We start from the raw sequence: 11,787 nt of genomic DNA, 5'->3' as shown, positions 1-11,787 counted from the left end.
TAAGTGTTCTAACTCTGTAACTTACTTTTAGACGATGGGTATTGCAATCGTATTTTTCACTCCCATGAAACCCTTAACTGATTCAACAACCCCTCTCCCACATAACCTAAAGCAAGTGGCTTTCAAACTTTCAAAACTTTTTTTTAACTCTTCAGGCCCCCAACCTCAGACATTTAAAATTGCAACCCAGTACGCATATATGCATGCAAGTGAAATGAAAGTTCCGTGAAACACTACTTACCTTCACTATTTACTCTTACAACAAGCACTCTTTTATTCTCTTCTGATTAATAACTTCTAAAATAGGTTTTGACCTGCAGTTTGAAAAACATGGCTCTAAAGACAGTAAGTCTTTGGGAATGGAGCCCCCGGTGACCATTCATACACATTTGCACTGGAAATTGATGCAGGAAATAAAATCATATTTTAGACATCTTATTTTTGCTGAAAATTGCTGGTAGTACAAAGATCAACTAACTGAAAGAAAGAAAAAGTGTCTGGAAAAATCAGGACGTCAAAAATAAAAAGGACAAATTGTAGTAAGTTCTAAGTCTTTTGTTGAAATAGAAGACACATTGATTATTGCACATCACCATGAGGTCTGGACTGGTCTGTCTGGACTCTTGAAGATTTTAGTAAAATGTTGGGATTATGCCTGAATGCACCAAATTAGCTAATTGTGCTGTTATTTTCGGTGTCTAGAACAAAAATGCCCTTCTAAGTCTTATGTTGAATATTTGTGATCATGAGTTTATACTTCTTTAGAACTCAGCATTTTGTCAATTTATTCTCAGAAACGCAGACAGCACAGGCTTGCCATCCTCACAAAGCATGCAGCTGAACTACTGAGTCTGCCATGTTTAATGTGTTTAATGTGTGCGAACTTAAGTCATAGGAGTGTTGGGCTGTAATGACATTCTCACTCTTGAGAAAAGCCTGAGGATATAACCTAGCTTCTTCATCCTGCGAACAAAACTGAGGTTCAAACTGGAGCAGTCAGCCCGAGAAAATGGGAGCAGAGTTGGATGTTGGTTTGGGGCTTGAGCCCAGGACTCTTCCCTTCCTGTGTGATGTGGGCATTCACCTCTCTGAATGCTGCAGCCACAGTGAACGTGGCACAAAGTCCTAGGGACTCACCATCTTGTGGCAAGTCTACTATTGTCAATATATCTCAAGACAGGCATTTTCAGAATTATTTTGACAGAGAATCTGGGGGATCTTTTGCCTTATAGTTAGCACCTTTAACAGATATATGAAATCACACAATCACAGGAAGGAACCTCCTAGCGTTTTCGGTCCATATGAGGGTGTTAAGGGCCAGCCCAATGAAGTTGGCAAAAACTAGAACTAGAACCCATCTCAGCTTTCCATGCCAAAGATCTTTCTGCAGAACAAGGAGGCCTGAAAGGAAGAATACAAGTTTTGTTTTCCCTTAACAGCACCCTTCCAATACGGTAACAAATTATGCATCTTTGATTGGTTTCATGTTCTCATGCTATTGAAATTTGATGACTAGATTCTGCAAAGGTTTCTCTGATATCCATTGAAATATTCCCACTTGAGATGAGAAAGGAGCAAGAAAATTCATTTAGTGATTACAAAGACCCTCTTTGCCCTTTTGAAGTATGCCCCGACATGGAGTAGCCTTAAGGAGAATGGGATTTGAGATCAGTGAGACCTGGGTTCACGTGCCTGCTCCACCTTCCCAGCTAATTGGCTGATGTTATGTTTTTTTAGCTTCATTTTCCCCTGCTGATTAAACAAACAAAAAATTCCACCTACGATACCATAAAACAATTACACCTATATGGAATTGTTAATCTGATGTGTTTGTAAAGGCACATGAACATAGAAAATTCAAATTTCAATTACTCTTTCCTTTAAATTGGCTAAAAAATGAAGTTCTGTTAACTGAGTTATATCTTCAGTATGTTCTTGCATATATATTTCCATGAGAACCAAACTTCAAAGGATGTACATATTTTGGCAAAGGAAAATAGAGATCATAGAAACCTATTATTTTATTGCTGGTACAGTGTTGGAGAGTCTTGGAATTGTCTGGAAAACACAGTGACTTCCATTCTCTATTTAATAGCTCAATCACCCCAACGTTGGCCTCCATCTTCAGCTAATCTTCCACTCCTCCTAATCTTCCACTTCTACTAATCTCAAAAAAAAAAAAAGGTAACTCTTTAAGTTTCCAAAGCTTTGTTATTTTTAGATGTCTAATAAAACTAATAGCAAAGTCATTTCATTCTAATGGGGCTTAGAAAATTTGAAAATTTTATAAACTTGAAGTTTTAGGTGATGATAATCGCTATCATTTATTAAGGACCCAAGGGCTAGGCACAATGCAAGCATTATTGCTGAGTCCTCATTACCATCTCAGGAGGTGGGAACTATTATCCCCAAGGTTAAAAACTGAAGCCTGGGCCGATGAAACACCTGAGGCTGGGATCTGAAAACAGGCTGTGCCCAGAGTGTTATTCTACACAACCTGGTGTGTCCTTCCTTACTATATAGTGCCTTCTCCTAGAAGCCTTTAGCACTTAGTCTGTGTCACATGATTTAACAATTCTATGCCATTTTGTCTTGTTTGGGGGTTAGATTTCTCTAATAATTAGATTGTAAGGACCATTGTGTCCCCATTCTCAAGCACTTAGATAAAATAACCTACAAGCCACAATTGGGCTATGAAATGTAGAATAGAGACAACTTTCTTCTGGGGGGGGGAAAAGATTTAATTAGTATATTTCGTATTTCAGTGAAGTTTGAAACTTGAAAACAATTTTCTTTAGCTAACTAGCCTCAGAAACTTTGCGTGTTTCACTTTAAACACTGCAAATGCACTATTTGATAAATGAATGAATGTAGAAAAAAGGTATTTGGTTTTGATTGGTCCTTAAATACCTACAAACTTACAAAATGATATAAACATAATACTATCCAAATCTAGGAGAATTCGAAGAGCTTGAAAAGGACTAAGCGGCAATTTTGTTGCCCATTTTGAGTGAGGGTGACAATGTTCACTAACACACATGCCATGCAGTCTTGGCCACATCACTTCTCTCTGGGCTGTTTCTTTACTTGTAAAATAATTAACTTTAGTAGATCAAGTTTTTTCATAATTTGACCACTAGCCATAGCAAAAACTAATTTTTATGACCTAGTACATACACACCTACATCTGAAACAAATTTCATGAATAACTTGCGAATGCATTCTGATATTTTCTCTCAAAATACTGATTTGTACTCACTAAAATGATCCCATGATATTCTATTTGTAAAAGTGTAAAAACATGAAGTAGTCTCACCTAAGAATAAAATTCTGTAAAAGAATAGAAAGGTAATTTCCATCTTATTCTTCCCAATAATTCTTGGAAAATGATGAGATTTCTACTGTCTTTAGCATTCAGTAAATGGCAGTACCCCCTCCTCCAGTCATTTTATAGTATTCCCTTCTTGGCAGTTCAAGAACACACTAGTGTGAAAAATGTTCTTTTTAGGAATTTTATAGGCTGTGATGTCTTAAGATGTGGTAAATAATAAGGAAATGACAGTGCTGATTTTTCTTAGTGGATCCTTACCTAAGTTGTAAAAAGGAGCCTCTTAATTTATCTTTTTCTGTAATAAAACTAATGAAATTTCCTCCCCAGTCTCCCATCCCTTTAGAAAGAGAGTTGGCCTGGGTAATACTGAAAATGTTTTTCTGGTATTAACCTAGAAGAGACACAAAATGTCAACTATTTTCTGTGTGGGTCATTCTGCAATGTTTACAGTTCTGGCTTATCCTGTGTCCTTCAACAAGTCAGAAAGTTTGGAGTGACTTAGATTCTTATGACTTGAAAAATACCAGGGAAGACAAGCAAAACCAAGAAGCACCCAATTAAATACTTTGTTTGCACAGATGCTAAACCACGAAAATTTATACTGTAAGGTCCAAATTAAAAAGTTTGTTTTGTTTTTAATTACACACCCAACCAAATGCATAAAATCCCACAGAATGAGTGCAGCAAAAATGTCATCTTTTCCATTTTTAGACTGGAGCTCATAAAAATGAGGCTGTCATAAATTTTCACTTGGGGACAAAACGACTTATAACTAGGGGATAAAAAGGTATACATACACCCAAATCTAACAGTGGTAAACAGTTTTTATTCAGGCAATGAAACATGGAAAAAATATATTAGTAATCATTATAATAATTTCATTTGTGTGAGTATAACTTTTACAAATATTTACCTGACATAGAAAAGAGAAATTACTGTGCATATAAAATTTATGTAGATGATTATTCCATACAACACAGTCCTGATAGCAGTAGTCAATGCAGCGTTCATTCCTCCAGACGAGAGGCTCCTCACACACTTCATGGCACCCATGGGGACACAGTGGAAGCAGATGTGCAATTAACATTTACTTGTTGGCACATTAGTACAAATGAGTATCTACTGGCAAACACACACTTGCTAACAGCAACACTGAAAGGTTTACTGCTACCTCTGAGATTTAAAAGAAATGCCTGGATCTCATCCCATTGGGTAAGAAGGACCGAGGCTGAGGCTGAGGGTGTGGTGACCTACAGACTGCCCTGTATCTGGACTGGGGATGGTTTCTGAGTTCAGATTTTTAAATGTCCACTTGAAAATTATTCATAAATATAGAATATTAATTAACAATATGACTATGAAATTATTTTGGGGGTACATTTCATATAACCACTAAAAGGCAGAGGGGGAGAACTGTTTACAGTTCTAAAGTGAAGAATCAATATAGGGAAGGTTCAAACCACATCTCAGCTCCATGCCTGGCCTCCTCCAAATGAGTTAAGACTGCAAGCATCACACGTAGCATCTCCATATTAGAACTATAATCAGAATATATATATATATATGTAATAGCTGTAACCATATTATAGTTAATAAAGTCATTCCTTAGGAATCTTGTTTGTCCAAATCTAATGGCATGCTAAGAGGCACAGAAATGGGACTGCATTTGGACAAAGAACTATGAAAAGTGCAATCTTTAGTCTCCAAAATGCTAGCTCTGGGCACTGGGGAGTGAGTCTTCCCTGGAAATGCTGTCATTTTTATTATCTTCCAGAGGATATCCTTAGAAGTGTCCAATTTCTTTACCTTTACTATAGGGAAGACTCAAGGTTTAAATAATAAATTGCTTTTTAAAAATCACTAGAATCTGGAGGCCAGCCAAACCTTTTTGGACAGAAGTCTCCTCAAAATCTTTCTTTATTAAAATCTTTGAAGATGACTTCTTAGACCTTTGGCTTGACATCTGGGATTCCCAGACTATATCTGTTCTTTAGTAAGCATATAATAATCTGCTATCTTTTAAATTCTTCAGAATATATACAGTTTTACTTTAGACTCCTTTGCCTGAATTATTTACTCTTTCAACATCTAGTTTCTCTTTTCCCAACAAGAGGATAAAGAAACTCAAGTCCAAGAGCAAGCTCGCATGGTCACAAAACTACAAAGAAGACACAACAGTCGTGTACAGTTCATGAGATGGCTACTAATTGTGGTAAAAAAAAACAACAAAAGGAAACAAAAAGGGAGCTTTAGAGCTTTTAGACCACTAGAAAGGGATGTGCTGAATCATTTCCAACTTGTGTACACAGATCACCAATGCTTACTCTTTAAAAATTCCATTTTGAGTTTGAGAGGCACCATTGAGCCCTTAGTTCCCTTAAAGTGAGCGCTTCACTGGCTGTGTTTGGACGGCCCAGGCACATCTGGGACAGTTTACTCTCCCTGTTTACAAACAGTACAAACTCTGGGCTGTCTAATAATGATCTAAGTATTTGTGTAAGAGTGGAAAAAGCGTGGCACAAAGGTGGAAAGGGTAACTGGCTGGAAAGAAAATTCAACTTGAGAGATCTCCCAACACCAAACATAAATCTTCCCTTAGATTCCATATCATTCTGAAAGGCTGCCAGATCCTTAGCATTTTGTACCATCATGTGCTTCTGCACTTCCTAATTTGGGCTGCATCTGAAGAAGCTAAAAACCACATGAGAAAACTGGGCTTCTCAACACTTCCAGAACAGTTTTACAGAACAAAAGGTTTGGGCAGGTCACTGGCTTTCAGGAGCTTCTCCTAATAGAGTAAATCTCAAGAGGTCTGTTACTGATCAGTCAAACAAGTGACAAATTGTTCAGTCTCCGATTAAAATACTTTTAGATAAAGACTATCTACACTTAGGCAAAGTTAAAAATTGAAGAAATGGCTGTGGATCCAAGGTCTCGACAATTTCACCTAATACTCCCAAACCACAATCTAGATCAGCAACTTCCATCATCTCTTTTCATTTTTGTAACAGAGTTTATTACTGCTAACTAACATGTAATCTGGCCCCCTAGCGGCCAAAATTCTAGCCTATATTCTTACTCTCCAGAGTTCTAGAAGTTCGAGGTTGTTTTGTTTTGCTTATTTTTAAAGAAAAATAAACAAACGTACTTTATTCTGTCCAGTAAATTATCATGATTTGCCAGCTACACAAGCTACATTTTTATTCTTGTTGGAGAATATCCACCTATTAAATTGGAAGAACACATTCTTGTAATGGTCATGGCTGAGAAGCCAGCAGCAAAAGTTACTTAACAAGGGCCCTTTCGTAGTCCTTGTGCAGCAGCTTCTTTCTAAGGTCTAGTTTTTAAGGGAGTCTCTGTTACCAGTGTGCTAGGGAAGGATTGTCGTCACTTCTGTTATTAACACATAGCTACTTTTTTTCAATACACAGCAAGCCTAAAAAGAGGACTATGGATTTATAATGGAAATCACTTTAAGCCTTCTATGCTTCCAACAGATCAATATAAAACAAGTAAACATGGATATCTCACCAAAACACAGTAGCAAAAAGGTTTAGCAATGTTTCTTTCTGCAAAACTTAGTTAATTTCCCTAATAAGGAGAGGACTGAATGAGGAAATCAATTATACCAATTGGAGACACTTACACTCCACTGCTGCTATGACTATAGCACAGCACTCACATTAATCCACAGTGACTGCTTTCAAAGCCCAAATGATTGTCAAGTCATTTCTCCAACCATAGATCATTTCTGTTGTTCTTTTTTTGTACAAAATGGTAAGACGATAGGCTTTAAAATGCAGCCTAAGCACCAATTCTGATAAATGCATATTGGTAAAACATGACTTCTGGCTTTAAAAGACATATTAACCTCCCTGGGGCTAAAGATTGCACCCGTGTGAAGAGTACACTTCTAAAGAAAAATTCATGTTTAAAGATCTATAAAGGTTCTCCACTAGGCACAATTTGTCGAAGTTGGATCATGCAATAGTTTTACAAGAAAAGTACGAAAACTTACATGTACTGAATATAGTGCATATCACCATGAAGACTTTCAGGGTGTTAAGATTAAGACAAAAGAGTGCTTTAAAACACTTGCATGGATTTGGTTGTACCTATCAAATGCTAGGGAATTCACTGGTACTACATGAAAACTTTCCATTTTGGGGTTAAAGGCCCCACCAGACTGAACCAAGTCCAGGAAGAACTAACTTGAGGAATTTGGTTTTGTGAGTATGGATGTGCTCCCTGCGCTTCCTTCCTCCAGTACTCAAATGGCCGTTGTTTAAAAATATTCACGATGAGCTGATTTTTGGATGAGTTCACATGATTTTTACTGCCCATTTTGTTAAAAATTCTATCAACTCTGAAAAGACTTTTTTTTCAGCCTTAAAGAAAAAATCTGAAGAACAAGGCATCACACTTGTGAAAAACCGTTTCTTCACTTTATAACTGCTTATGGGGCTAGTTACCTTTTAATTATATAAGATCATCTAAACCTTTTACAAGTAGATTTTCTTTGCATATTTCAAATAGAAAGATAATAAAGAATAAATATTGATTTTGTAATAACAAATGGAAGCAGAGGAGATAAAACAGCTCTAGGATGGCCTTGCCAAACCCCAGCTCTGAAGGAGCCCCACCCTGTTGTTCCTGCAGAAAGCAGGCACTTTTAGTCTGAGGACTAAGCCCAAAGGGGCCACACTCACACTCACATTCATCAAGGCTGAAGGGTGTCCAAATATCAGGGCAACAAAACATTTGTGAAAAGTCTTCCCTAGATGTGAAACCTGAGCCTAGGGTTATGAGTCATGACAGACATGAGTCCGGGGTCTTCACATCTTCAATTCCCCCAAATTCTGAAGTTAGCATTCTGAGCCAAGACTCTATTTCAAAATAGGGCTTTACATTTATGGAAAAATGCTCTTCTATAGAGGTCTTATTTGACTATGCTTCAGGGAAAAAACAGCAGCATATGTAAATATATGTGTGAGTGTGTGTCTATGTATATATAAATGGGTACTCAGAGCCCCTGCTTGTTTATAAACTGGAAGTAACAAAAGCCAAATTATCTCCTCAAATAAAACCGCTAATATTGAAAGTTAAATTTAAAAGATGAAATAAATAGGTCGCACATAAAAAATCAGACAGGTGATGAACAGGAGATGATCCTAAATAGTAGCCATAAAATCACAAATTTAACGCACTTGGAAAAGTAAAGTGACTTTAAAAGAAATTAAAGATAGAGAAATCACAAACCCAAACTTAGCAGCCTGTCTGACTGAACCTATCGATGGCGAATTGTGAAAGATGCTAGGGCTGTCAGATGCACTCTTTTTGTGAGTGCAATATGAGGGTTTCTTCCAGGGCTGTTGCATCGGCAGCAAAGCGGGACAGGCAGCAGTAGGCATGTGCTTCTTTAAAGTTTCTTTTTCTCTGCAAAGGGGCAATTATTCCTGGATAAGGCAAGATAATTGTGGTCATGAGAGAAGCAGCCAAATGCAGATCTACTGAGCTAAGAGGGGAAACTCAGTCAGTCTTTCCCAGCTTTGCAATCAGCTCATCACAGATTTTTGTCAATTCTTCGATTTCTTGGTTCTGAAAGACAAATAATATGATAATGCAGGTCATTTGTGTCCTGAGTTAAAGACAATTACTGCTAAACAGTCCCAAGACTTGTTACATTCTACCTAGACCACCTAATTCAGTGGCTCTTAACTTTTCTACAGCAGAGACCCTTTAGCGAAAGGAGAGCTCTATACCTCTCCCCTGAAAAATGTTCGTATGTTCACAAAGTTCTGCTTAAATTGAGTAGAGGATGAGGATAGCCACTGGCCTTCTGCATCTTGTCCATGAATCTCTTAGTTTTCAAATATTCTTCTGATCATAGAAATTGCCTGGGGTACTTGTTAAAAACACAAGTATTTGGGCCTCACTCAATCCATTAGTATCTCCAGGGACCTGAAATTCTGGAGTCCAACTATACCAGGAGCACTATCTTAGGGATTATCTGACCCCATGGTAAGAACCTTGTCCTAGCTGAATGGATGCCACAGGCATAAGTACACAATTGGAGACACAGGGAGAAAAACACTAGAGGCATACAAAAAAATGAAGCCCAAGAATCGCTGAGCAGTGAGAAATAGAAACCGCTGCTACCACTGATTTTTATTTATGTACTGAAGTTTCTCAACCACTGCACCACTGGCATTTTGTGCTGGGTCAGTCTTTGTTCTTGGGGCTGTCTTGGAAGTTGCAGGATGTCTGATAGCATTTCTGGTCTCTACCCAGTAGATGCCAGTAGCATCTCTAAGTCGTGACAACGAAATATACTTCTAGATGTTGCAAAATGTCCCCTTCAGGGTAAAATTGCAATGAAGGGGGGAGACAGCTTCATAAAGTACCTAAAAGACAAAAAGGAAGAAAAGGAGACTCAAAGCCCGCCTAAGCAGTGCTTGGCCCCCTGAACTTCCTCCCTGCACCTTGCCCATGAATATGCCTGGGAGTTTCATGATTTGCCTTGTTTGTCTCCGTCTGAATCAGTGTCTGGGCAAAAAGGCAAGGCCTCTTTCATCCAGATCTACGGCAAGCTAGCCACTGCTGAAGATGAAAACCAAGTGTCTCTGTGGTCATACCACACCCCTCTCCGTACCTTCTGCTGAAGGGCCCTTTCCAGGGACTCCACCTTCATCTGTTCCTTCCGGAGTCCTGCGTGGAGAGCTGCGCTCTCAGCCTTTGCTTTTGTTCGAACCTGAGCAATCTCTTCATTGGCTCTGTTTACAGAGTTTCGTTTATAGAATAAAAAGATAAAAAACACACAGTTATCAGTCCTGGCTAGAGAGTCAGGATATTAATCACTGACATCTGTGAGACACAGACTTAAAAGAACTGATTAGGAATCAGTGACCCAAATAATTCAATTTTAATTTACAAAAACTCAGCTTATATACAACTGCTAAGGAAATTTCCACGATGTAAACCAATGGTAGAATTAATCTCAAAAGCCACATTATCCTTCGAAATTCGTGTCACTAGAAGAAGGAATCACATGTCAGTTTCTATAACAATCAGAAAAGTTTTTTTAACCCAGTACAATAGCAGGCAGGATCATCTTTGGGATCATTGCAGCTAAAGAGGCAGGATGCTAACCACTGACACCTACGGCACATAGTCCTAAAAGTGACTTTATTGAAGAGGTACAAAAGGAAATTTCTAAATAAATAAATAAATAAATATCAGGTGATGTTAACCAATGAGAGGATGCTAAAGACTTACTAATCAGAGGCATGCAAATTAAAGTGATAAACTTTTAAAATTTATCAGGTTGGCAAAAATTAATAAGGATAATCTTGTCCCGTGTTGGCTGAGATGCCAGGAGACAGGCTCATGTCCTAATTAAGGGACCAAAAACTGGCACTGTCTTCGTGGAGGGCAATATGATAGCAACTATTATAATTTAAAATGTATACACCCTCTGAGCCAGCAGTTTCCTTTTAGTAATCTATCCACAGCAAAATTCCCACTTGGCACAATGGATCTTCACTGCAGCATTGTTTGCAACGGAAAAAAGTATGAAACTAAATGCCCATCAATAAGGAATGAAATAGTCCTAATAAAAATAAAACAACCTAATAAAAATAATTGGACTGAACTATATGTTCTGACATGGAGAAATGATTATGATATACTATTAAGTGAAAAAGGAAACTTGTACTATGACTCCAGGATTTATTTATACACACACAGACACACAGACACAGACACACAGACACAGACACACACACACACACACACACACACACACACACACACACACACACACACTGGATAGTACGAATTTTCTTTATATGGCTATATATAGAGTTATATAATAGGTGTATATATAAAGGAAACTTGTTATATATATATTTATATATATGCCAAGTAAAAAAGGAAACTTGTATTATGACTTCAGTATTTTATAATATATATGTATAAAAATAAGTCCAAAGCCATTTTGGGTAGTATTTGTAAAGGCACAAAGAAAAGACTGGAAGGATATACAGTGAACTTGAATAATAGTATTTCTGGGAGTGAGAATGTGTAAAAGAGTGAACTTAAAAGGTTTTATAAATAGAAAGACAAGATAGCAAATGTACAAGTATGTATTACTTTTTAGTTAAAAAATAAAGTTGGATGAACCCTTTATACCTCTCTCCAGGATAAATTCCAAATGCATTGGACTTAAGAATTAAAAAATTAAGCCATGAAAGTATTAAATAGAAAGCATGGGAGAATATTTTATATTCAGCAAGGGAAAGATATTTGTTACTAAGACAGGAAATCCAGAAGCTGTAAAAAAAATGACTGATAAAATTCATTACATAAAAATAAATTTCTGCATATTAAAAAACACTACAGGCAGGCCAAAAGATAAATAACTGGAAAAATTATCCACAACTCATATCACAAAGGAC

At 37.3% G+C, this 11,787-nt stretch overlaps 1 protein-coding gene across 12 annotated transcripts in view; it reads right to left on the bottom strand.

Moving 5' to 3' along the window:
• Positions 1-4,137: 4,137 nt before the first annotated feature.
• Positions 4,138-11,787, bottom strand: part of TACC1 (transforming acidic coiled-coil containing protein 1) — a 73,839-nt gene continuing 66,189 nt past the window's right edge. For all 12 annotated transcript variants that reach the window (XM_023519633.1, XM_023519638.1, XM_023538647.1 and 9 more), the window contains 2 exons: positions 9,984-10,104; positions 4,138-8,929 (listed from right to left, as the gene is read on the bottom strand). In XM_023519633.1, the coding sequence (XP_023375401.1) occupies positions 8,861-8,929; positions 9,984-10,104 (190 nt within the window). In that variant the 3' untranslated portion in view covers positions 4,138-8,860. The remainder of the gene's footprint in view (positions 8,930-9,983; positions 10,105-11,787) is intronic.

Source organism: Pteropus vampyrus, unplaced genomic scaffold (assembly GCF_000151845.1).
Source record: "Pteropus vampyrus isolate Shadow unplaced genomic scaffold, Pvam_2.0 Scaffold8, whole genome shotgun sequence".
NCBI lineage: Eukaryota > Metazoa > Chordata > Mammalia > Chiroptera > Pteropodidae > Pteropus > Pteropus vampyrus.
This window is presented reverse-complemented; position numbering and strand designations above follow the sequence as displayed.